The sequence below is a fragment of the Schistocerca americana genome, chromosome 4 (genome assembly GCF_021461395.2).
Source record: "Schistocerca americana isolate TAMUIC-IGC-003095 chromosome 4, iqSchAmer2.1, whole genome shotgun sequence".
NCBI classification, from domain to species: domain Eukaryota; kingdom Metazoa; phylum Arthropoda; class Insecta; order Orthoptera; family Acrididae; genus Schistocerca; species Schistocerca americana.
The window spans coordinates 824,081,097-824,108,385 of record NC_060122.1 but is presented as its reverse complement, the minus strand read 5'-3'; the positions used below and the strand labels follow the sequence as shown (position 1 = coordinate 824,108,385).

Sequence of the window (27,289 nt, the reverse complement as noted above, 5' to 3'; positions counted from 1 at the left end):
AAAGTTTTGATTTTCTTCTACAATCCATGTTGATCAGCGAACTGAACTAAATGCAATCTGATATGACACTTTACCATACATTTGCATGTCTGTATATCTGTACATGTATCACTCCATTTGCACATGAAATGAGCAGCCAATGTAAAGAATTGCATTTACCATCTTTTATTTTGTTCAGTTCGCTGGTCAACATGGATTGTAAAAGGAAATCAAAACTCTGTTTTTCCATGAAGTCAGTACAATGTGTAGAGCATACAGAAGTATAAATCTATGTAATCACAAAAAACATTATATTTTTGCATAGAAATATAAAACAGATTGTCAACTATGCAATCACAAAAACTTTGTTATATTTTAGGGCACAAACGTAAAACTTGTAAAGAAGTCAATGCTACTGTGTGACAATGTGCTCAGGTCCAGAACTAGTAATGATACATTAAAATCATTACAAAAAACTTGTGGCTGGTTGCCGTATTTCCTACAGTGTAGTTAATAAAGTACTATCAGATACTAACACAACTATAATAAATTTCACACATCCACATAAAATTCCAAGAAATATATATTCAAAATTCACTGCTCAACAGCTACACAAAAATAATGAGAACGTAAAAAGAGTATTCTTGTACTGTTATTGCAAAGCAAACAGACCTTCATGTGATATTACACTAGTATCTGATGGTTAGGTATTTTTAAATACCTGATAAGCTTCAATGATGGAATGTAATTATTACCTTAAACTTAGTCATCACTTCGCCATTTTTCAACAGCCTCCTTGCGTGCATCAGGTGCTAGCTGACTTCGCATTCCACCCAAAACATTTGCTGTTGCTTCAGTAACCAAAATGATGGGTTTAACAACAGTTGGAGGAATCTGCCGTAGTACACCACCTACAGCTCCTGACATACCCTTTTGTTCATGTTCTTCACTAGCAACTCTTACAATATTTTGAGCAGTCTCACCTAATCCCTGAAAATTAAGATGTAAAGCAGTAGAAAATGGGATTGTAAACATCCATAGCACTCCTAAAAATCCAGTCTCAGCACTGTCAAAATATTAAATTTCAAGAATTATAAACTATCATAGCATTCTTACTGATGTGTCAAAATATTAAATTTGAAGAATGTGGGAAAATTGTGCTTCTGTATTTACAGAGATTTAATTTTTTCATCTACATCTATGTAATTACTCTACTATTAACAATAAAGTGCCTGGCAGAGGATTCAATGAACCACCTTCAAGCTGTCTCTCTACTGTTCCACTCTCAAACGGCACGCAGGAAAAATAAGCACTTAAATTTTTCTGTGCAAGCCCTCATTTCTCTTTTTTTATCGTGACGATCATTTCTCCCTATGTAGGTGGAGGCCAACAGAATGTTTTCACAATTGGAGGAGAAAACTGGTGATTGAAATTTAATGAGAAGATTCTGTCGCAACAAAAAACGCCTTTGTTTTAATGATTGCCACTCCAATTCATGTATCATGTCTTTGGCACTATTTCCCCTATTTCATGATAATACAAAATGAGCTGCCCTTCTATGTACTTTTTCAATGTCATCTGTCAGTCCCATCTGATGCTGATCCCACACCACACAGCAATACTCCAGAATAGGGTGGACAAGTGTGGTGCAAGAAGTCTCTTTAGTAAGACCTCTTGCACCTTCTAAGTGTTTCACTAATGAATCACAGTCTTTGGTTTGCTCTACCCACAACATTATCTATGTTATTGTAACAATTTAAGTTATTTGTAATTGTAATCCCTAAGTATTTAGTCGAATTTATAGCCTTCGGATTTGTGTGACTTATCGCATAATCGAAATTTAGCGGATTTCTTTTAGTACTCATGTGAATAACTTCACACTTTTCTTTATTCAGGGTCAATTGCCACTTTTCGCACCATACACATATATTATCTAAATCATTTTGCAGTTCCTTTTGGTCATCTGATGACTTTTCAAGCCGGTAAATGACAGCATCATCTGCAAACAATCTAAGACGGCTACTCAGATTGTCTCGTATGTCGTCAATATAGATCAGGAACAATACAGGGCCTATAACGCTTCCTTGGGGAATGCCGGATATTACTTCTGTTTTACTCGATGACTTTCCGTCCATTACTACGAACTGTGACCTTTCTGACAGGAAATCACGAATCTAGTCACACAACGGAGGCGATATTCCATAGGCACGCAGTTTGGTTAGAAGGCGCTTGTGAGGAACAGTGTCGAAAGCCTTCCGGAAATCTAAAAATACGGAATCAATTTGACATCCCCTGTTGATAGCACTTATTACTTCAGGAGTATAAAGAGCTAGTTGTGTTTCACAAGAACGATATTTTCTGAATTCGTACTGACTGTGTGTCAATAAATAGTTTTCTTCGAGGTACTTCATAATGTTCAAATACAGTATATGTCCCAAAACCCTACTGCAAATCGACATTAGTGATATGAGCCTGTAATTCAGTGGATTACTCCTACTTCCCTTTTAGGGTATTGGTGTGACTTGAGCAATTTTCAACTCTTTTGGTATGGCTATTTCTGTTAGCGAGCGGTTGTATATAATTGCTAAATATGGAGCTATTGTATCAGCATATTCTGAAAGGAACCTGTCTGGTAAACAATCTGGTCCGGAGGTCTTGGCTTTATTAAGTGATTTAAGCTGCTTTATGACACCGAGGATATCCACTTCTATGTTTCTCATCTTGGCAGTTGTTCTTGATTGGAATTCAGGAATATTTACATCGCCTTCTTTGGTGAACAAGTTTCGGAAAACCGTGTTTAATAACTCTGCTTTAGTGGCACTGTCATCAATGACTTCATCGTTGCTATCACACAGTGAAAGATTGATTGCTTCTTGCTACTGTTGTGCTTTACGTATGGGCAGAATCTCTTTGGGTTTTCTGCCAGATTTCGAGACAAAATTTCGTTGTGGATATTATTAAAAGCATCTTGCATTGAAGTACGTGCTATATTTCGAACTTCTGCAAAACTTTGCCAGTCTTGGGGATTTTGTGTTCTTTTAAATTTGGCATGCCTTTTTTGGTGCTTCTGCAACAGTGATCTGACCCGTTTTGTGTACCATGGGGGATCAGTACCATCATCTTTTAATTTATGTGGTATATATCTCTCAATTGCTGTCAATACTATCTTTTTGAAATCATTCCACAACTTTTCTACGCTTACATGATCAGATGGGAGGAGTGAAGACTGTCTCTTAAAAAGGCATTAAGAGCATTTTTATTAGATTTTTTAAATAGACATACTTTGTGTTTCTTTTTGATGGTTGTAGGTGTTACGGCATTCAGCCTAGCAGCAACTGCCTTGTGGTCGCTAATCCCTGTATTCATCACGAAACTCACTATTTGTCCAGGATTATTTGTTACTAAAAGGTCAAGTATGCTTTCACAACCATTTTTATTAATTTTTTCAGTTTTTGAATAATCATAATAAAAACATCAATATAAATGCAGGAACAGGAACAGAACAATAACTAGTACCTCTCTAACAAGCACTATAGCATTTGCCATCCCTTCTCTAATGTCTGCAGGTTGACTGTATCTTTTTCGCTTTCCTTTAGTACCCTTGTGACGTCGTCGAACACTTGGTCCTGGTGAAAGCATGTCATAAGCCATTTCTGCAGTGCTCTGGAACAAGAAATCATTATCTTTGTAATTACAGAAATAATGAACCCTAACTGGACAGGTTATTCACACAACAGAATACACTGGTCATATGGAATGTAGTGAAATGAGAGACTGGACAACTAGCCAAAGAAAAGGATAATATCACCACTGATCTGAATGGAGGGGCTATAAATGATGAGTCACATGCAACAAATATACTTAATAATCATTTCTTAAATACAGTAGGAAGTATAGGTACAAACAGCTCAAGAGCAAAATCACAGCACTATGTTGAAAAAGTAACCCTCATAAAATTTAATCATATTAATGTATTACCAACTTCTCCCTCTGAAATTAAGAAAATTATATATTCTCTCAAGAATAAAAGCTCATCTGGTTTTGATGGTGCTTCCAATAGAGTGCTAAAGATTTCTTTCCACACAATAATTCCAGTCTCATCTGAAAGATGTAATGTATCACTAACTCAAGGCATTTTTCCAGACTGAAACATGCCATTGTCAAACCACAATTTAAGAAAGTTGATGGGAGAGATGTCTGTAACTACGAATCTGTTTCACTGTAGACATCATTTTCTAAAATTTTTGAGGTGGTGATGTATTCTACAGGGTATCCTCAAAGTCAGGATACATAGGGACTGAAACATGCCACTGTTAAACCACAATTTAAGAAAGTTGATGGAAGAGATGTCTGCAACTACCAACCTGTTTCACTGCAGACATCATTTTCTAAAATTTTTGAGGTGATGATGTATTCTACACGGTATCCTCAAAGTCAGGATACATAGGGAATTCTAATAAAGTTTCAGAAATATTCTATACATTATAAATCTTAATAAATAAATAAATAAAAATACAATAAATTCTAATAATTTTTTTTCCAGACTGAATGGTGGCTCTGTATAATGAAGAATCAGTGGAGTTGGTAGTCTTAAGTGGACAAGAAGAATGGTCATATCACAAAATTGCAGTAGAATTTTACCTTCGACACACTCATTGTCAACCTTTTGTTTTACTTCCAACGGGAAATTAATCTCACAGTTTAATGAACAGGCAGCAAGTTGGACAAGTCCCATTCCAGAAAGCCAAAGACTTTAGACGATACAAAAGAGGGTGTCTTGGCCAAGGTTTATGCTAGTCCAAAGAAATCACTTCACTGAGTATGTATGGAGTTGGGTGTTCCAAGGTCAACTATCCCCAAAATCCTGGCAGAGGAGAGATTTCATCTGTGCAAGTTGCAGACATTGCATCACTTACATAAAGATGACCCTGACAGACATATGCACCTGACAGAATGCGTAAGCAATCATTGTGCTAAAACTGGCAGCAATGCAGATCTATTCCATCGAGTTCATCTTAATCTTGCAATGAAAAGAACAGAGATCATGTTGAAAATATTATTTATCGACATTAAAGTGAGTAAAATGTGCTTTATTATTATTTATTAGAGTTCCCTATACACCCAGACTTTATGGACACCCTACAGAATAATAATATTTCATGTGAGCAACAATAATATCCTCAGGAAATAACAGTTTCGATTTCAGAATGCCGTCCATATGTTGACCCAGCAAACTTTACAAGCAATAAATAATAAAACAGCAGTGGTTGGTATTTTTTGTAACCTATCAAGGCACTTGATTGTGTGATTCACAGTATTCTCCCTGATAAACTGATTTAGTCAACCAATGGATAATGCACAGCCATCTAAAAGAATGCAGAAAGTTGTACTTAGTAACTCTACAAACGTAGACTGGGACATTATTTTGACTTGTGGGAAATTGGCTATGGGGTTCCCCAAGGCTCCATCTTACATCTACTACTGTTGCTCATACATGTAAATGATCTTCCAACTGATATACAGCAAGCAGAATTATTTCTTTTTGCAGCTGAAACTAATACTGTAATCAATCCAAGCACACATACAGAAACAGAAGAGATGAGATACAAAGTTCTTAAAATTTCATTAACTGGTTTTCTGTGAATGGTCTCACTCTCAATTATGAAAAGACACAACATATTGAGCTCTGCACATCTAGGGGTACTATACCAATGATCGAACAACAAAAATAATCAATTATTGACAATATAATGTAGATGAATATAATAGAGGGAAACATTCCACGTGGGAAAAATACATATCTAAAACCACAAATGATGTGACAGAGGGAAACATTCCACGTGTCACATCATTTGTGTTTTTAGATATATAATGTAGGTGCATAGATAAAAAATCTATTCACCAAGTGGTGGCAGGGGAACACACACACAAGAGTGTTTAACTTTTACAAGCTTTCGGAGCCAGTGCCTTCTTCTTCTGGCAGAAGAGTTCAAGGGAAAGGTAGAGGGGTGAAGGAAAAGGACTGGAGGGGTTTAGGAAGAGGGGTACAGTTCCAGTCTTTCTCCTTCGCCCCTCTTCCTTCCCCTCCAACTTTTCTGCCAGAAGCAGGACCCACTGGCTCCGAAGGCTTGTAAAAGTTAAACCCTTCTGTATGTGTGTTTCCCTGCTGCCACTTGGTGAGTAGACTTTTATCTATCCATTTATATTATATACCATTGATAAGTGCGACACATGCGGAGGAAACAATAAACAGAGTAGAAACTTCAAAAAGATTTGATGCTCTTATTGATGAGAATTTTCACTGGAAAAATTACATTTTGTAACTCCTAAAACAATTTTCCCCATGAACCATGGACCTTGCCATTGGTGGGGAGGCTTGCGTACCTCAGCAATACAGATGGCCATACCGTAGGTGCAACCACAACGGAGGGGTATCTGTTGAGAGGCCAGACAAACGTGTGGTTCCTCAAGAGGGGCAGCAACCTTTTCAGTAGTTGCAGGGGCTACAGTCTGGATGATTGACTGATCTGGCCTTCTAACACTAACCAAAACGGCCTTGCTGTGCCGGTACTGCGAGCGGCTGAAAGCAAGGGAAAACTACAGCCGTAATTTTTCCCGAGGGCATGCAGCTTTACTGTATGGTTAAATGATGATGGCGTCCTCTTGGGTAAAATATTCCAGAGGTAAAATAGTCCCCCATTCGGATCTCCGGGCGGGGACTACTCAAGGGGATGTCGTTATCAGGAGAAAGAAAACTGGCGTTCTACGGATCGGAGCGTGGAATGTCAGATCCCTTAATCAGGCAGTTAGGTTAGAAAATTTAAAAAGGGAAATGGATAGGTTAAAGTTAGATATATATAGTGGGAATTAGTGAAGTTCGGTGGCAGGAGGAACAAGACTTTTGGTCAGGTGAATACAAGGTTATAAATACAAAATCAAATAGGGGTAATGCAGGAGTAGGTTTAATAATGAATAAAAAAATAGGAGTGCGGGTAAGCTACTACAAACAACATAGTGAACACATTATTATGGCCAAGATAGCCACAAAGTCCATGCCTACTACAATAGTACAAGTTTATATGCGAAATAGCTCTGCAGATGATGAAGAAATTGATGAAATGTATGATGAGATAAAAGCAATTATTCAGGCAGTGAAGGGAGATGAAAATTTAATAGTAATGGGTGACTGGAATTCAAGAGTAGGAAAAGGGAGAGAAGGAAACATAGTAGGTGAATATGGACTGGGGGGGTAAGAAATGAAAGAGGAAGCCGTCTGGTAGAATTTCGCACAAAGCATAACTTAATCGTAGCTAACACTTGGTTCAAGAATCATAAAAGAAGGTTGTATATGTGGAAGAATCCTGGAGATACTAGAAGGTATCAGATAGATTATATAATGGTAAGACACAGATTTAGGAACCAGGTTTTAAATTGTAGGACATTTCCAGGGGCAGATGTGGACTCTGACCACAATCTATTGGTTATGACCTGTAGATTAAAACTGAAGAAACTGCAAAAAAGGTGAGAATTTAAGGAGATGGGACCTAGATAAACTGACTAAACCAGAGGTTGTACAGAGTTTCAGGGAGAGCATAAGGGAACAATTGACAGGAATGGGGAAAGAAATACAGAAGAAGAAGAATAGGTAGCTCTGAGGGATGAAGTAGTGAAGGCAGCAGAGGATGAAATAGGTAAAAAGACGAGGGCTAGTAGAAATCCTTGAGCAACAGAAGTAATATTGAATTTAATTGATGAAAGGAGAAAATATAAAAACACAGTAAATGAAGCAGGCAAAAAGGAATACAAACGTCTCAAAAATGAGATCGACAGGAAGTGCAAAATGGCTAAGCAGGGATGGCTAGAGGACAAATCTAAGGATGTAGAGACTTATCTTACTAGGGGTAAGATAGATCCTGCCTACAGGAAAATTAAAGAGACCTTTGGAGAAAAGAGAGCCATTTGTATGAATATCAAGAGCTCAGATGAAATCCCAGTTCTAAGAAAAGAAGGGAAAGCAGAAAGGTGGAAGGAGTATATAGAGGGTCTATATAAGGACAATGTACTTGAGGACAATATAATGGAAATGGAAGAGGGTGTAGATGAAGATGAAATGGGAGATACGATACTGCGTGAAGAGTTTGACAGAGCACTGAAAGAACTCAGTCGAAACAGGGCCCCGGGAGTAGACAACGTTCCATTAGAACTACTGACGGCCTTGGGAGAGCCAGTCCTGACAAAACTCTACCATCTGGTGAGCAACATGTATGAGACAGGCGAAATTCCCTCAGACTTCAAGAAGAATATAATAATTCCAATCCCAAAGAAAGCAAGTGTTGACAGATGTCAAAATTATCGAACTATCAGTTTAATAAGTCACAGCTGCAAAATACTAACACAAAATCTTTACAGATGAATGGAAAAACTGGTAGAAACTGACCTTGGGAAAGATCAGTTTGGATTCCGTAGAAATATTGGAAAACATGAGGCAATACTGACTCTACGACTTATCTTAGAAGAAAGATTAAGGAAAGGCAAACCTACGTTTCTAGCATTTGTAGACTTAGAGAAAGCTTTTCACAATCTTGACTGGAATACTCTCTTTCAAATTTTGAAGGTGGCAGGGGTAAAATACAGGGAGCGAAAGGCTATTTACAATTTGTACAGAAACCAGATGGTAGTTATAAGAGTCGAGGGGCATGAAAGGGAAGTGCGGTTGGGAAGGGAGTGAGACAAGGTTGTAGCCTCTCCCCGATGTTATCCAATCTGTATATTGAGCAAGCAGTAAAGGAAACAAAAGAAAAATTCAGAGTAGGTATTAAAATCCATGGAGAAGAAATAAAAACTTTGAGGTTAGCCGATAACATTGTAATTCTGTCAAAGACAGCAAAGGACTTGGAAGAGCAGTTGAACAGAATGGACAGTGTCTTGAAAGAAGGATATAAGATGACCAACAACAAAATCAAAACGAGGATAATGGGATGTAGTCAAATTAAGTCGGGTGATGCTGAGGGAATTAGATTAGGAAATGAGACACTTAAAGTAGTATAGGAGTTTTGCTATTTGGGGAGCAAAATAACCGATGATGGTCGAAGTAGAGAGGATATAAAATGCAGACTAGCAATGGTAAGGAAATCGTTTCTGAAGAAGAGAAATTTGTTAACATCGAGTATAGATTTAAGTGTCAGGAAGTCGTTTCTGAAAGTATTTGTATGGAATGTAGCCATGTATGGAAGTGAAACATGGACGATAACTAGTTTGGACAAGAAGAGAATAGAAGCTTTCGAAATGTGGTGCTACAGAAGAATGCTGAAGATTAGATGGGTAGATCACGTAACTAATGAGGAGGTATTGAATAGGATTGGGGAGAAGAGAAGTTTGTGGCACAACTTGACTAGAAGAAGGGATCGGTTGGTAGGACATGTTCTGAGGCATCAAGGGATCACAAATTTAGCATTGGAGGGCGGCGTGGAGGTAAAAATCGTAGAGGGAGACCAAGAGATGAATACACTAAGCAAATTCAGAAGGATGTAGGTTGCAGTAAGTACTGGGAGATAAAGAAGCTTGAACAAGATAGAGTAGCATGGAGAGCTGCATCAAACCAGTCTCAGGACTGAAGACCACAACAACAACAACAACAACTTAGTTCAGCCAAGTTTACACTTACAATCATTGCAAATGTTGGGGAGAAACAAATCAGTAAGTTCACATATTTTGCATATTTTCATTCAATAATGTCATATCAAAGAATGTTCTGGGGGAACTCATTTTTAAGAAAGAAAGCCTCCACAGTTCAAAAACATTGTGTAAGAATAATATGTGGTGTCACCCACAATCATTTCCTAAAAGATGTTTAAGGAGATGTGCTTTCTGACTACTTCACAGTATATTTATTCCATCATGAACTTTGTTGTAGCTAATCTACAGCAGTTCAAAAGGAACAACGATGTTCATAATTACAATACCAAAAGGAGGAATTAAATTCATCCCTCCACATTAAGGTTGTCTTTAGTACGAAAAGGGGAGTGCAATACTGTAACTACTCATGTATTTTTTGATCACTTACTCAGGGGTATAATATGTTTGACAGACAGCAACGTGAAATTTGAAAACAAACTGTAGAAGTTTATCCTTCACAACTCCTCCTATTTGGCAGAAGAATTTCTATTATTGTAGTGTGTAAAAGTTGGTGGGTAGGAATTATTAACTCACATCTCTATGTTTGAAAAAATAAAATAAGAAAGGTACAATAAATCAAACAAATAAATAAAAAACTTATAAAAGTTTAGCAGTTAGCCATATTTATGAATTAATTTGCAATGTGTATGTAAAATAACTCATTCCACATTACTACAATTTGTTGTGCAAAATGATCCACAAAACATGAAACAAAGAAAGTAACTAATGCTGAAGGTCAGTTATGTATAGGTCTACAGTTTCACTGGTTATTGGAAAGATGTTAATAATTATCAATATTAAAATCATATTTTTACTGGATTACTCAACATAAATTGTTTCTTTATATATAGCAGAGATGCTGAATCATGATAGGCACAACAAAAAGATTCACACAATTAAAGCTTTCGCCTATTAAGGCTTTTGTCAGCAGTAGACACACATACGCACATGTACACACACTCTCACGTAAACACAACTTGCACACACGTCTACAGTCTCAGAGAGCTGAAACCACACTACGAGCAGCAGCACCAGTGCATGATGGGAGTGGCAACTGGGTGGAGGTAAGGAGGAGGCTGGGGCGGGGAGGGGGAGCGATAGTATGGTGGGAGTGGCAGACAGTGAAGTGTTGCAGTTCAGACGGAGGGTAGGAAAGAAGGTGCAGGGGAGGGGGGGGGGGGGGGGGGGGTAAGTAGCTGAAAGGAGAGAAATAAAAAGAAATTAAAAGACTGGGTGTGGTGGTGAAACAACGGCTGTGTAGTGCTAGAATGGGTCAGAAAGGGGGCTGGATGGGTGAGGACAGTGACTAACGAAGGTTGAGGCCAGGAGGGTTATGGGAATGTAGGATGTATTGCAGGGAAAGTTCCCACCTGCGCAATTCAGAAAAGCTGGTGCTGATGGGAAGGATCCATATAGCACAGGCTGTGAAGCAGTCATTGAGATGAGGGATGTGTGTCTACTGCTCACAAAGGGCTTAATGGCAGAAAGCTATAATTGTGTGAATCTTTTTGTTGTGCCTATCGCGACTCAGCATCTCCGCTATATGGTGAGTGGCAACTTTCCTTCTCTAGTACTGTTACATTCCATCCTGGATTTTCCATTGTTTGATTTAAATTGTTTCTTTTTTGCACTAAAAACAAACAAATTCAGCATCTTTACATCTAACAAACAGAAATATATTCATGGGTTAAAACACTGGAAATGTAGTAAATTAATACCACCCTATAATTAAAAAAAACCAATTTCAAGAAATTCTCATTTGGTTGAAACAGGCAAAATGAGACTAGTCCAGAAGTTGGTCAGAAAGTCATTCAGGGCTACGTGTTAAGGAGAATGGAGTAGAATAGGTTGAAAGGGAATTCCATAATGTAAAAATCTCCACACATTGTATTTGTTTTTTGTTATATCCCAGCAATTATTTTCAGCTTCTGACAATGGTAAATTTTTCTCAATTTCTATCAGTTTCTACAAGTCTCCAGACAATCCAGTACCACCCCATCCTTTAATCCTTAAATCATATATTTTTCTCTCTTGACTCTTTTATTCTCATTAAGTGTCATAAATTGCTTCTATCTAACAAGGTTAATGTCAAAAAATATGTTTATTTAATTTATAACTGCATTACTTTATTGGATATCTATACATTAGTGAGAGATTTAGAAAGCTTTTCCATTAATGTATTTCAAAATAAATAACTTTCTTTCCAACAATATTATGAAAAGGATACCTAGCTCCTCACCACAAAGATGACACACTGAGATGCAGACAGGCTAAAAAAGTATTACAAATTGAGCTTTTGGGCAAAGCCTTCTTCAGAAAAGGAACACACACACACACACACACACACACACACACACACACACACACACAAACTCTAACAACCTCATGCACACATGACCGCTGTTGTGTTGACAGAATGCAGCTGTTGTGTTGAATGAAAGCAGCAATCCGCAGTGAAGCGAGGAAGGGGGAGGAGTAACAAGGTACAAGTGGAGGAACAGAAAAGTACTGTCTGGCAGAGCATGCACTGTGACTGGATGGCAGAGGGTACAGTTTCGGGAGGCAGTGGGAGATGAAGGTGTGTGTGTGTGTGTGTGTGTGTGTGTGTGTGTGTGTGTGTGTGTGGAGGGGGGGGGAGGGGGAGGGTTTAGGTGTGGGTTACTGTAGGTTGAGGCCAGGATAATTTCAGGAGCGGAGAATGTGTCGTAAGGATAACTCCCACCTCAACAATTCAGAAAAGCTGGAGGGGAAGGAGAGAATCCATATGGCCTGGGTTATGAAGCAGCCATTGAAATCAAGCATGTTATGTTCAGCTGCATGTTGTGCCACAGGGCTCATTTTTCACTAGGCCACAGTTTTTCAGTGGCCTTTCATCCTGTTGACAGCTGATTGGTAGTCATGCCAATATAAAATGCTGTGCAATGGTTGTAACAGAACTGCTATATCAATAGGCTGCTTGAACAGGTGGCCTGGCCTCTGAAGGGGTAAGATCAGCCTGCGATTCGACTAAAATAGGAACCGCTGGGTGGGTGGATTGGGCAGGACATGCACCTGCATTTTCCACAGGCATCCCTGTGGCAAGGGGCTGGGATTGGGAGTGGCATATGGATGGACTAGGAAGTTGTGCAGGTTGGATAGGTGTTGTAACACCACTGTAGGAAGGGAGGGTAGGATTTTGGGTACAACGTACCTCATTTCAGGGCATGAAGATAGATGTTCAAAGCCCTGATGAATGATGTGGTTCAGTTTTTCCAGTCAGCAGTGGTACCGGGCATTGAAGGGGGCACTACCCGATCCTTGGGGTTGGTGGGAGGGGTGGGATGGTGGTGGGATATGGCACAGGAAATCTGTTTGTGGGCTAGGTATAGAGGTATTGTCTGTCTGTGAAGGCCTATGTGAGACCTTCAGCATACTGGGCAAGAGAGTTCTTGTCACTGCAGATTCTCCGCCCCTGTGTGACGAGGTTGTATGGGAGGAATTTTTTTGTGTGGAAGGGATGGCAGCTGTGGAAATGCAGGTGCTGTTGGGTTTAATGTTCACAGAGGTGTGGATGGACACAACAGAGAGGAAGAGGTCAATGTCAAAGAAGGTGGCATGCTTGGTTGAGGAGGATGTGGTGAAGTGGAAAGGTGTTGAGATTGCAAAGGAATGAGGATAGGGTGTATTAGCCCTGAGGCCTGATCATGAAGATATCATCAGTGTATCTGAACAAGAGCACAGTGTAGGGGTTTTGGGAGGGCAGAAAGGTTTCGTCGGGTTGCCATATGATAGTGCCATGTTGGTGTCCATGACTGCGAAGTGAGTTTGTTTGTATATCTTCTCTTGAAAGGAGAAGTAGTTGTGTGTTAGGATACAGTTAGTAAGGTGTATGAAGAATGATGTAATGAGTTTGGAGTGTGAATGACGGTGGGAAAGGTAGTGTTCAATGGTGGCAAGACCATGGGCATGACGGATATTGGTATATAGGGAGGTGGCATCAACGGTGACAAATAGGGATCCAGGAGGTACACTGGTGCATGGGGCTGGTGGAGAATTGTTGAAAGAAGTGTATGTAATCTTTGGCATGGGAGGGTAGATTTCTGGAAACTGGCTGGGAAGTGTTGGACAATGAGGACCATAATTTTTCAGAGTAAAACAACCAGCTACAATGGGGCATCCAGAATTGTTGGGTTTGTATATTTTGGGGAGCATGTGTAAGGTGGGTGTGCAGGGTATAATAGGAGTGAGGAGGGAAATGGATTCAGAAGAGAGGTTCTGGGAAGTGCCAAAGATTTAAGTAGGGATTGGAGGTTATGTTGGACTTCTGGGATGGGATCGCTCTGGCAGAGCCACACAACAGACACAGGCCTTCTGCCAAGTAGTCACTGTAATTCATAGTGACAGCAGTGGAAATGTCTGCAAGTAGGGTGAATAAATCAGGATCTGTTTTGAGGCTGTATATGGCTGTCCTTTCTTTTGCTGTAAGCTTCGTGTTTTTAACAGGGGTCCTGGGGAATGATGGTGAGGCCAAGTTGGACGTAAGGAATTCCTGGAAGGTGCAAGGTGACCAATGGGGTTGGTTAGGTAGGTAGGGGGGGGGGGGGGAGGAGGAGGAGGATCACAGTTGTATGGTGGCATGAACTGGGAGATGCAGGATTCAATGCTGGAAATAAGTTGGCTTTGGGTGGAAGGATTGGTGGCAAAGAAATGTTTCCATTGCTCATTCCTCATACATCTTACTAACCTTATCATAACACATATCTACAACTCCCTAGAAGAGGAGGTATACAAACAAATCCACGGCACAGCCATGGGTACCCACATGGCCTCACCCTGTGCCAACCTGTTTATGGGCCATCTAGAGGAGTCCTTCCTAGCATCCCAACCTCTAGTCTGGTTCAGGTTCATTGATTATATCCTTATGATCTGGATTCAGGGCCAAGACTCCCTATCTTCGTTCCTTCACAACCTCAGCACCATCTCTCCCATCTGCTTCATGTGGTCCTCCAGAACCGGTGCCACCTTCCTAGATGTTCACCTCCTCCTCTCTGATGGCTCCATTCACACCTCTGTCAACATTAAACCCACCAACAGTATCTCCATTTTGACAGTTGTCATCCCCTTCCACATCAAAACATCCCTCGCATATAGACTGGTCACCCAGAGGAAGTGTATCTGCAGTGACAAGAACTCCTTTGCCCAGTATGATGAAGATCTCACAAAGACTTTCACAGGCAGGCACTATCCCCCAGACCTTGTCCACCAAGAGGTTGCCCAGACCACAACCCAACAACAACCCACCCTTCCCCCAACCCCAAGAACCAGCTATAAAGGAACGTCCACTTAGTCACCCAATAACACCCCCAACTGGAACAACTGAAACACATCCTTTATCATGGCTATAATCATCTAACATCATGCCCTGAAATGAGGGACATCATACCCATAATGCTTCTCATCCCTCGTAAAGTGGTGTTCCACTGCCCACCTAACCTCAACAACATCCTAGTCCATATCTATGCCACTCCCAATCCCATCCCCTTGCCACAGGCATGATATCCCTGTGGAAGACCCAGGTAAGTCCTGCCAAAACCACCCACCCAGCACTTCCTACTCCAGTCCTGTCGCAGGTTTATCCTGCCCTGTCAAAGGCCAGGCCACCTGTGAAAGCAGCTTAGCCATATATCAGCTCTGTTGCAATCACTGCACAGCTTTTTCTCCAGGATGAATGGCCACCAAAAAACTGTGGCCAAGAGGAAAGTGGACCACACTGTAGCACAAGATGCAGCTGAACACAACATGTATCAGAACCTGGGCCATCTGGATCCTCCACCCACCCTACCACAAGTTTTTCTGAACTGTACAGATGGGAATTTTCCTTATGACACATTCTCTGCTGCTGAAATTATCCTGGCCTCAATCTCCAATAACCTACAGCCCCAAACCCTTCTCCCAACACTTTCCATCCCCCGTCCTATCTTCTCCTTTCAATTCACGTACCAATACCCTCATGGGTGCCACTCTCTGCCAACACACCCATTATTCCTTTGCCCTTCTCTTGTCATCTCCTTTCCTGCTCCTCCCCTCCTTCCATTCCCCACAGTCTCCCAACACTATGCCCTCTCCCATTTAGTCCCTGCACATTCTGCCAGACAGCTCCCCCTCCCCCCCCCCCTTTCCCAATCCCTGCTAACCAACCCCTTCCTTGCCCAATCCAGATTGCTGTTTCATTCAAAGCATTAGTTGCATTCTGGCCATATCAGCCAGGAATGGTGGTCATGTGTGCATGATGTTGCTTGACTGTGGGAATGTGTGTGTGTTTTCTTTTATGAAAAAGGCTTTGGCTGAAAGCTCAACTCTTAACAATCTTTCCACTGTGTCTGTTTCCAATTTACTGTGTCATCTTTACAGTGAGTAGCAATCTATCCCTTCCACTGTTTGTTTGTCTTCCCCCCCACCCCCTTCCCGTTATTTGAGTAAGAAGCAGCTATATTATTAGCATCCATACAAACATTTTATTGGAAAATTGGAAAAGAGAATCTACATCTACATCTACAACTACATCTACAACTACATCCATACTCTGTAAGCCACCTGACGGTGTGTGGCGGAGGGTACCTTGAGTACGTCTATCGGTTCTCCCTTCTATTCCAGTCTCGTATTGTTTGTGGAAAGAAGGATTGTTGGTATGCCTCTGTGTGGGCTCTAATCTCTCTGACTTTATCCTCATGGTCTCTTTGCAAGATATACGTAGGAGGGAGAAATATACTGCTTGACTCCTCGGTGAAGGTATGTTCTCGAAACTTCACCAAAAGCCCGTAGCGAGCTACTGAGCGTCTCTCCTGCAGAGTCTTCCACTGGAGTTTATCTATCATCTCCGTAATGCTTTCGCGATTACTAAATGATCCTGTAACGAAGCACGCTGCTCTCCGTTGGATCTTCTCTATCTCTTGTATCAACACTATCTGGTATGGATCCCACACTGCTGGGCAGTATTCAAGCAGTGGGCGAACAAGCGTACTGTAACCTACTTCCTTTGTTTTCGGATTGCATTTCCTTAGGATTCTTCCAATGAATCTCAGTCTGGCATCTGCTTTACCGACGATCAACTTTATATGATCATGCCATTTTAAATCACTCCTAATGCGTACTCCCAGATAATTTATGGAATTAACTGCTTCCAGTTGCTGACCTGCTATATTGTAGCTAAATGATAAGGGATCTTTCTTTCTACGTATTCGCAGCACACTACACTTGTCTACATTAAGATTCAATTGCCATTCTCTGCACCATGCGTCAATTTGCTGCAGATCCTCCTGCATTTCAGTACAATTTTCCATATGAGATGTATAAAATTTTTTGTATCAATACGCCAAATTAGAGAATGAAAAACTGTAAATTTTTGGTCTATTCACTATTTACTGGCAGCACATGTGTCACACCTATAATTTCAATAATGTAGGACAGTGGTTACTTCTGTGTTATAGTAAAGGATGTATGAAGTTTGTAAGAAATGGTGATGCTTAAACTGCATAAAGTTAATGAATTGCATAATTAATCTAACTAAAATATCTTAAGTAGTTCTGAAACTCAAGGGTCACTTTTTTACATGATCAGACATCACTAACAAATATGAGACAATTTAAAATAATGTTGACTACAAGATTTTCTCATTCCAAATTTGGAAACTGATTAGGGGCAAGGGGAAGAGGTAGAGGTAATGTCAAGGAACAGAAATTTTCAATGCAGCAAGTAACACATAACCAAGTTTGTATTTGCTTGGGACAAGCTAGGTTACACTATTTGTAGGAAAAGTTGATTTTCTCGATCACTGAGTGGTGAATATTGTAAACTTGTAACAATATGTCAAAATGTATCAACATAATTTGGAAATAATGTAAATGTACACTGACATACATCTGTGGCAAACTCTACATCTGAAAACAATTTCATATGCAAGCAGTTATGATTCTAGCATCACAGTGTTTGCCACGCTAAGTAGCTGAGTCATCAGCTGTGCTCTTGGTGATGTTACAGTCATTAGGACACCACTTGAAACTAAAGAGAAGTTGTAGCCATAAATTGGATTGCTATTTACACATCAATTGTAATGGGAAAGGTTTCTGAAACTGGAAATGTGTAATTTATTTATATGGGAAGAATTGGGGGACAGTCAAAGATTGAGAGACAGAGAATTTATGGATAGGAAGAGAGAGCTAGACCAAGAGATGGTTTGAATTGAAGGCCTCATTTTCTGTCTTAAAATGTCAGCAATGTCAGCCACATTAAGTAAAGCACTGTAGATCAATCTATTGATGTCAATAACTAGAAGTTTATCTGTTCCAAATGTTAAGTGAACTCTCTCTTTTTTTTTTTTTTCTTCTTAAACTAAAGCTTAATAATAGTTTGCTGTTGCTATAGCCTGCTACTAGTGCATGGCGATTGTGATGAGTGTAGTGTCATCATGCATGTGTGCTTAAATCAATCACCAAATGCATCAGCATGGGCCAGCCACTAGAAGTCGCCTGTAGGTAGCGTGCACATATCGTGGTCTCTGCTGTGCCATCTACCAGTGATTCACACCTAAACAGGTGTGGCGCAGTGCTGACTCACTCTCATTGTGTTCATTTAGTTTGTACCACTCACATTAGTTGTTCTGTGTACTGCTCATGTTGCATCTTCAGTACGATTGTTTTGTCATGTTATATGTGGAGTCACGAGGGGCTTATTTCCATTATTGTTCAAGCGTTTATGAATAAAGCCATATTTGTGTTACTTAGATCAGCTTCATGTATTACTTGGTCGCCGCATGACTGTGAGAAGTTTGGAATGCTTTTTGCACTTTCAGCACTGAGCAGACCAAAGCCAGCCCAAGCAGCCACATCTGCCACAATGCCAGTGTCAGCGTTCTCTGTTTCTGTCTTGTCCTTTTTGTTTTGTCCAGTCTTTCAGAATGATTTCATCAGGTTTAGTCATTATGGCTGCCATGCTACTGGCCCTGACTGAATAGCTTACTTCAGCTGTGACCACTTTGTTGGCTTCCATTAACAGACAGAGTACCATCCAACCGGTTTATCCACCCACTTTTCCTCCATACGATGATACAGCCGAGTATTGGGAAGCTTACGAAAAAAGTCGTAGACAACATTTTTTGGCTTTTGGTGAGGCAGACTCAGAATTTGTGCAAAGCCTTATTCCTTCCATGGAGTCCACCTAAGGTGTATCAGTTAGTGTGTCAGCCTACCCCTTTACAAGAACTGGCATCTCTTACTTCTTATCACACATGCAGTTTATTGTGGAAGTTCCATCACAAATGAATGCATATCACAGCAGCACAAGTTGAATTCTACGATGCTGCACGAAACCAAACCACTTATACAGGGCCTGGGCAGCCGAACTTCATGGTGTAAATATCTGTTTAGCTCCGGACAAGGAAGTGCGCCAGACGGCTTTACTCGAAGAAAACTCCCCAACAGCAGAAGTTTTGCAAATAGCACAATCTTTTGCAGTTTCATGGACAGTGGGTGACCAGATTGAAGTGTGGGGTCATATGACAGTAGTGTCACAAGGAGTGCCCACTAGAACAGATAGATTGCTCAAGGAAGCGGCAGTGGTAATGGTAAACATGTGGGCCCTGGACCGAGCAGACCAAGGCCGAGCCACGACTGCCACGGCACCAGCATTCCCTGGTTCTGTTTTGTCCAGCATGAACAATCTGGCATGCCCTATGGACTGGGCTACTTGTAATACTTGCCAGAAGAAAGGGCACATCGCCTCCATGTGTCGTTCACTGGAGGCTGCTCAGGATATGGACATGGACACAAAGTGTATGACTCCAATGTTTGTGACTTCTCCCAAGTTGTTTATCAAGTTAAGTGCTTTTTGCCAAGTTCTCTGGCTGCAGGATGACACAGGTACTGCAGTGATGTTATTGATTTCTCAAACCTATGTGAGTATAAGCTTGTCACCATTGACACTGGTCATGCAGTAGCTGGTCAGTTATAATAAATAGAACATTGTGCTATTGGCACGATTTACTGCATCTGCCTCTTACAAGTCAGTGGTTCTCTGCATTACATTTTTGGTGGCTGCTGATGCCAGTGTTGACAACTTGTTCAGGATGGACGCAATTCAGACATTTGGATTTTATGTCACCAACACGATCCATCTTGTGTCTGATCAAGTACTGTATTTTCAATTGGAAACACTGTGTGAGAAGTTTTTGGTCTTGTTTCCAGAAGGTATGCTATGAATTCGGCTCATATTTCTTTGAAATCCATGGATTGGCCTCATTTTTGTCATGTGTCCTGCTTCTGTTGCCCCTGAAAGATCAATAGAAAGCAGAATTGGACAGACTACAATCTTTGGAGTGGTGAAACATGTTATGGCTAATGAAAAGCCATCTCCAATGGTCGTAGTTCAGAAGCAGTCAAGGAAACTTCACCTCAATGGCGACTTCAGTACTACTGTCAATGAACAGTAGATTGAAGATCTGTATCCTCTCCCTGCCAGGAAGAACAGTTGGCAAAAATATTGGGTGGCTAGTACTTTTCTAAAATTGATTTGTCTGAAGTGTATCTGCAGTTTCCTGTGGATGAAGTGTCTCAGCGAGTTCTGGTTTCGAATACTCCTTTTGGTCTCTATTGATATGTGCGCCTGCCTTTTGGTGTGGCTAGCAGCCTGAAAAATTCGCACACTTTGTTTTCTGTCTTAGTTACAGACCACAGGCTTATGATTTAACCTCATGAAATATAAGTTTTTTTAACCTTCTATTGTTTATTTGGGGTTTGAGGTCTCGCAGGATGGGATTCACCCGTCTGCCAGACCACTTCTCCACTGTTGCATCTATGGCTCACCCCTCATCCATGAAAGAGCTTCAAGCCTTCCGAGGGACGATAGTCTACTACCACAAATTCCTGCCAGGTTTGGCTGCATTGGCTCACCCTTTGATGCCTTGTTATGCAAGAATGTATCTTTTTGCTGGAGCCTGGATTGTGACTGTGCTTTTCAAACTCTGAAATCTTTATTTAGCTATGTTCTCTCCATGATGATGATGATTATGATGGTGGTGATGTTTGGAGCTTATGGCTGTTCAACAGTGATGTCATCGGTGCCCATACACTTATTAAAAGAAATGAATGTGGCTAAAAACCCAAAAGTTTTTCCAAACTCATGCACTTGAAATGAGCACACAATCATTCTATCTTACATATCCTAAAACAATGCAGAAACAGTAAAAGTAGCTACACATAACATTAAAAGAAAAGCAAGACAACAAAGGAGCTAAAAGAAAGGCAGAGGCAAATCTGACTGGCTGACTACTTACAAAAATATGGGTGACCCAGTCACCTTGTTAACACATTAAAACCATCACCCTAAAATCTTGGGAAAAATGTTGGACAATTCACAAAACTTTAACAGTCGAGCCACATTTGTTTGAACATTAAGTAAAAGAGAGAGCAGGTCCATTGGCAAATCCGCTGTGGCCCACTGGTCAAAATATAAAACCCAGTCCAATAAAATGTGGCACACAGTTATCTGTGTGCCACAAGCACCACATATTGGAGGGTCCTCTCTCTGCAGCACAAAGCCTAGCATCATACGGCTTTGGCTTGTGTGAAGATGAGTAAGAAGCACCTCGTCCCATCAACGTGGCTGGCCACAGCCGAGGTGTAGTCTCTACTACAAGTAGCTTATTTTCGGTCACTTCTGGTCACCCATCTTCCCATCAATGCTTGACTTTGTACCTCAACAGCATGGTGATAGGATGCAGGGAGATGGCACACTGAAAGAACCGAGGATCAAAATATGCCTCCTTGGCTGCTAGATCCACCCCTTCATTCCCTGCAATACCCATGTGCCCTGGCACCCGACAGAAAGACACCTTCTTCCACAGTCTTGTAGTTGAAGGAGCGCATCCTGGATATTCTGGGTTACTTTATCTGCTGGGTACAGATGTTTCAGAGAGTGAAGGGCACTCAGAGACTTGGAGAAGACAAGAAATTTGGAACTGGAAGAACATCTCATCTGCTCCAGTGCCTGCAAGAGTACATATAATTCTGTGTCAAAGGCAGTAAAGTCTTGAGGCAGTCGGACCTTGAGGACACGATCTGGGAAAACAACAGAGCAACCAACGGAGTCCCCCTGTTTAGACCTATCTGCAAGGACAGCTATGTAGTTGTGGTGCTCATATAAAATGTTAGAAAATATCGCATTAAAAACTGAAGCAGGAGTGCAATCTCTCCTCTACTGCACTAAATCTAAAATTATGCTGGTCTTCTGCAGTAGCGCCAGGGTGGGAGTCAGCTAAGATCCTGGATTTGGGGTTGTACATGCTCCACATGGAGTGACTCCAGCACATGCTGAGCATGGATCCAAAAAGCATTATGGCTCATGGACAATTGGAGAAAAGGAATTCCAGAGGCAGACGACCAACAGTATGGTATGTGGATGGAGTTGGGGCTGCAAGGAACTTACAGGCCTGACACACCATGAGGAGCTGACGCTGAATGGTAAATGGTGGTTCCCCAGCCTCAACACAGATACTGGGCATGGGACAGGCCCTATGAGCACCTGGGGCCACTTGAATCCTCTCATGGTGTCAATGATCTTCAATCCATACACCGTGCACCCAGGATATAGACACAAACACACAAAAGCCCTATAAAACTGGTGCAGATGTGCCCTGTCTGCTCCCCTAGACCTGTGGGTAGGGCACTTGATGATGTTTAGTGCCTCAAGATATATAGCTTTCAGGTGTCTCAGGCATGGCACCCACAACACCCTAGTGTCAAAAATGAGGCCCAGGAACCTTACCGAGTCTTGAAAAATGTAGGATGGTGTCCCTCATATCCAAGACAGGTAAATTAAAAAGATTTCGAGAATGATTAAAATGAAAACACACACAGACACACACACACACATTTATCTGCAGAAAACTGAAAACCTGTCTTCTCAGCCCATTTCTCTAACATCCACATTGTAAGTTGCAACTGATGGCTAGCTGCTGCAACACTGGAGGAGGAACAGTAAACAGCAAAATGATCCACAAATAAGGAGTACTGTACACGACTCCTTACCGTATATGTGATACTGTTTATGGCTATGGCAAAGATGGCAAACTTAAAACACTGCCCTGATGGACACTATTCTCATGCTCAAAACGATCTGACAGCAAGTCACCAACCTGGGTCCAAAAAACTGCTGAGACAGGAAAGAACGTATGAAGATGAGGAGGTGGCCACGAAAGCCCCATTGATGCAGCTGTGCAAAAATACAGCGTCTCCAAGTAGTATCACGTGTCTCACTGATATCAAAGAATATGCTGATCAAGTGATGTTTACATGGGAAAGCCTGCTGAATAGCCACCTCTAGCTGGGCACTGTTTGGAGACATACTGTTTCAGTGCTGCTGCTAATGGTAAACGACTGCGTTTACCAGAAATCCTCCTGATAGCTTCCCGTACTTTGGTAGAGCAGGTGGAACGGTTGATGGAGTCCAGGAACATTTGTTGTAACCTTTTCTTGCTCTCCTTAATTATGTGTCGAGCCTTGGCTCTTGTGACTCAAAAGGCCATGAGGTTATCTGCTGTAGGGTGGCATTTAAATTGTTGAAGAGCCATACGCCTGTTCCAGATGGCTGAATGGCACTCGTCTGTCCACCAAGAGCCGCCTCCGAAGATGACCTAAGGACTTTGGGATGGATAAGTCAATGACATGATGGATCACGTGCATGATGCGGTCCATCTGTTCTTGGACACTGCTGTGATGTTCAAACACAGCCACTGGCTGAACAGTGTCCATTTAGCCCTGCTGACCATCCATGTTGGTGGCTTCTCTTCACGCAGTGCTCTATCCAGTAGGTGAATGCAGAGTGGGAAGTGGTCACTGGAATAAAGGCTGTCAATAACCTCCCACTGAACAGAGCCTGCAAGGGCCAGAGAGCAGAAAGAGAGGTTGATGGCTGAGAATGATCAAGTAGCAGTGCAGAAATGAATGTGAGTACCTGTGTTGAGTATGCACAGCCCATGAGATGTCATGAGGCTCTCCAAAACCCATCCCCAAGGGAAAGTAGGAAAGTAGAGGTCAAGCCCGACAAGACATGACGGGCATTGTAGACTTCCAGGAGGAGAAATGGTCACGAGAATTGTTCCACAAGATCTGTGAGAGCCCCAGCATCTATTGCATCTGGTGGCGATAGATACAGTGAGTAAACAGCGATTCTCCGACACCCATGACTTTCAGCAGCAACTGCTTGCAGGTCAGTAGCCAGGGGAGAGCAGAGGAGTGATCCATGTTGTTGACAAACACAGGAACCCCTCCCTTGGCCCTTTCCCCAGTCAGGTCATCCTTGCAATAGGGCATATAGCCCCGTAGTACAGGGGCATCGGACGCTTTAAAATGTGTTTCCTGCAAACACAAGTACAGAGGGTGTTTCTGTGCTAGGAGTTTCAGTTACTTCACATGTATCCTGAACCCATTAATGTCCCACTGTATAATGGGAGCCATCTATCACAGGGATAGCACTTTAAGCCTGACTTTCTGCTGGGGAGAGGAGCCCGTAATGGGGGAGGGGAGCTCAGAGGTGATTGCCTCTGATATCAAGCTCCATTGCGTCTGAAGAAGATTCAAGAGAGACTTCAGATAGGATGATGCTGACATTGTTGGACTGCATACCTCTTGTCTCTATCAGTGGGTGATTCTTTGCCTCTGACTGAGTTTTTGGTCTGAGGCAGCTTTGGAACAACAACCTCAGAAGTGGTAGTGGTTGTAGCTGCGCTGGGTGGTGCACAAGACTTGACCTGTGGAGGGGCTGTAAGTTCCACAATGTCAGCAACCATGGCTTTTTCTGAAGTTCTGGGAGGAGGGAAGGTTTCACAGGAACTGCAGCAGCCCAAGCCCAATGATGAACACAGGTGCTACTCCTATACTATCAACCTCTGTTTGCGTAGCAGCATCAATTTTCTAGAGTGGCTGTTTAAGAATGAAAGAAAAGGAGGCAGTGAACCTGGGTCGCTGCTTGGACTTGTATAACTTCTTCACTTCACTATACAGGATGTGCTTTGTTGTTTTGATCTCCTGGATCTTCCATTCCTCAAGGAAAACTCTGCATTCCGTACTCGACACAGGGTGATCCCCCAGAGCAGTTGACACACTTTGGAGGAGAGAACAACCAACTCCGTCATGGGCAGCTTAACCACATTTGTCACAAGTGGCTTCTCCTTTACAAACAAGAGCAGTGTGTCTGAAGTGCCGGCACTTAAAACTCCACATTGGGTTTCGGAAATAGGGCCGTACACTTACGCGTAGAACACCTGCCTGCCTTGATATGCTCTGGTAGTTTGGTGCTGTTGAAAAGGATAAAAGAGATTGAATTCACCAGGTTGCCATCCATCCACCCATTTCATATTGTTTTGCACATCAACAATGCCTTCCCAGGACCATTCAGCTTTTAGTTCTTCTCTTTTAAACTGAGTGTTGTTACCTTCCAGCGGCCCACCCCTTCCACTGGAAGGAGGAAAAGAAAACTTCGAAGGATCCACTTTGGTGCCATGAACAGCTAGGGAAATAAGGGTCAACTCAGACAGAGCCCCGACTGCCTGAATAAGCCTCACAAAAATGAGGTGTGGCAGGTTCCCCAGAGGTTGCCCCCTAACAACTGTTCTCCTCAACTGCCATGCATCTCATTGGCGCACAGCACACCTTAAGGTTGAAGTTTTTTTTTTATAGAAGTTTTTACCATCCTCACGATATGGGCAGTCAATCATTCCCATTTCCTGTGATACACCACGTTCCACTGTCACTGCACGGTGGTCACTGAAGCGTGCCCAGAGCTTACGGTGACAGAGGACTGGTGGAGCTTATCAGTCCCCAGCTCAGGAACCCCAGGGTCACCAAACCCGTAATCAGCAAATGAATGCTGGGTCCCTGAGGGGGACATTCTCTGCAAACCACTGACACCTCACAGTATAGCCTCAACATGGTCCTAGCACACTGAAATGCTGATGGCTCTAATGACCTGCTACTTTTGCCTCTAAATCTCTCACTCCGTTTCCGTGTTTAACTCTCCCATTTTTTTGCTGACAAGGCAGCTCACCGCTTACAATGCTGGGCACTGTTCTCGTCTCGCTACAACTACAAAATCCATTTTCAACCTACGTCTAAACATGCCAATGTGGACGCCTTGTCCCACCTTTCTGTGGGTCCTGTTCCCGACTTTGATCATGAAGAATTACTCTGCTTCCATCTTAATATGTAAATGCATGCCACGATCGAGGGTTTACCAATTACAAGCTCACGTGTAGCAGCTGCCGTTGCCGCTGACCCAGTTCTCCACCAGATGGTTTGGTTTGTTCAACAGGGCTGGCCAGATAAACTGCTGGGTTGGGCTTTGGATCCGCTGCACAACTATTTCACCTTACCGTATCGTCTCTCTGTTTTTGATGGTGTTTTGCTGCTGCCCACCGAGGACTTCTATCCCAGAGTAGTCATTCCCTCTGCATTGTGGTTTGAGGTTCTGTGCCTTCTCCACGAGATCCATAGGGAAGTTTCATGCACTAAACTGTTAGATAGGGGACATGCTTTTCAGCCAGGGATTGATGGCTAAATTGTCCATTTTGTCACGGCTTGTGAGCAGTGTCCCAAACAACAGGCAGCTCCTAGGGCATCTCTGTCCCCTGACCCACTGCAAGCTAGCCATGGGAATGCATTCAAGTAGACTTTGCAGGTCCCTTCTTGAATTTCTATTGGCTCTTGTTGTTCGTCAATGCACCTTCTCAGTTTCCTTACAGTCTCTGGTGTGCGTCAACATCCTTTCAATTGTTTTGTTTCCATCACAGCATTCATTCATCTTGTTTCGGCTCTACCATTCCACCCTCAACCAAATGGCAATGTGGAATGACTAGTGCAAATCTCCAAGTCCCAAATGAAAAAGATTGTTGTGGAGTCTTCACTGGATGATGCCCTTCTCCTTTTCCTGAGCACCTAAGCCTTCACGCCTATGGGGGAGTGGAGCCTGGCTGAGTTGCTTCATGGTCGGCAGCCGTGCATGCTCCTCCACCATCTGTGGCCTGCACTGCACTTGCCACAGTCAGGTTTTGTCCGGCCACTTTGTGCCTTGATCACAGTTGTGAGTGTGAGGGTAGGTTGCCTGCCCAAGTGGATATCGGCCACTGTTGTCTGCTGCTAGAGATGCATCTTTGTAATGTCCGAATGACTGATGGGTTAGTGGCACATCACTTTGATCAGTTATGCTCTCAATCATTACTGCAAGCTACAGGTTCAAAGGTGCAGTCTGTGTCGCTGCAGCCCGTCCTGCTACTGTCCACCTTTAGCCTATCATCACTCATTGTGGAAGCATCCCCATCCCACTGGCTGCCTCCTCCACTTGCAATGCCCTGGGATTTCAACTTCTTGGTGCCAAGTGCTGGTCCATCTCTGGCCTCAGGTCAGTTGCCACAGCCTGTTGTTCTGGTTGGGGTGCATCCACCAGCCCCATCTCCTCCACACTGGGACCTGTCTGCTGATGATGACGCAGAGATGGCAATGGCACCATCCTCCACGTGCCGTCGTCGGGTGCTGCGCAGGCCCACCACCCTTGGGCATGTCCGTATCTCTGCATGTTCCATCCCTATGCTCCAATACCCACCCAGCATATC

General features: G+C 42.3%; 1 protein-coding gene across 1 annotated transcript in view; it reads right to left on the bottom strand.

Annotated features, from left to right (window-relative positions):
• The window catches only part of LOC124612275 (autophagy-related protein 2 homolog A), a 492,429-nt gene that overhangs the window by 30,472 nt on the left and 434,668 nt on the right, over positions 1-27,289 (bottom strand). The window contains exons 35-36 of the mRNA XM_047140377.1: positions 3,496-3,642; positions 735-969 (exon numbers count right to left, since the gene is read on the bottom strand). Coding sequence (XP_046996333.1) covers positions 742-969; positions 3,496-3,642 — 375 coding nt within the window. The 3' untranslated portion in view covers positions 735-741. The remainder of the gene's footprint in view (positions 1-734; positions 970-3,495; positions 3,643-27,289) is intronic.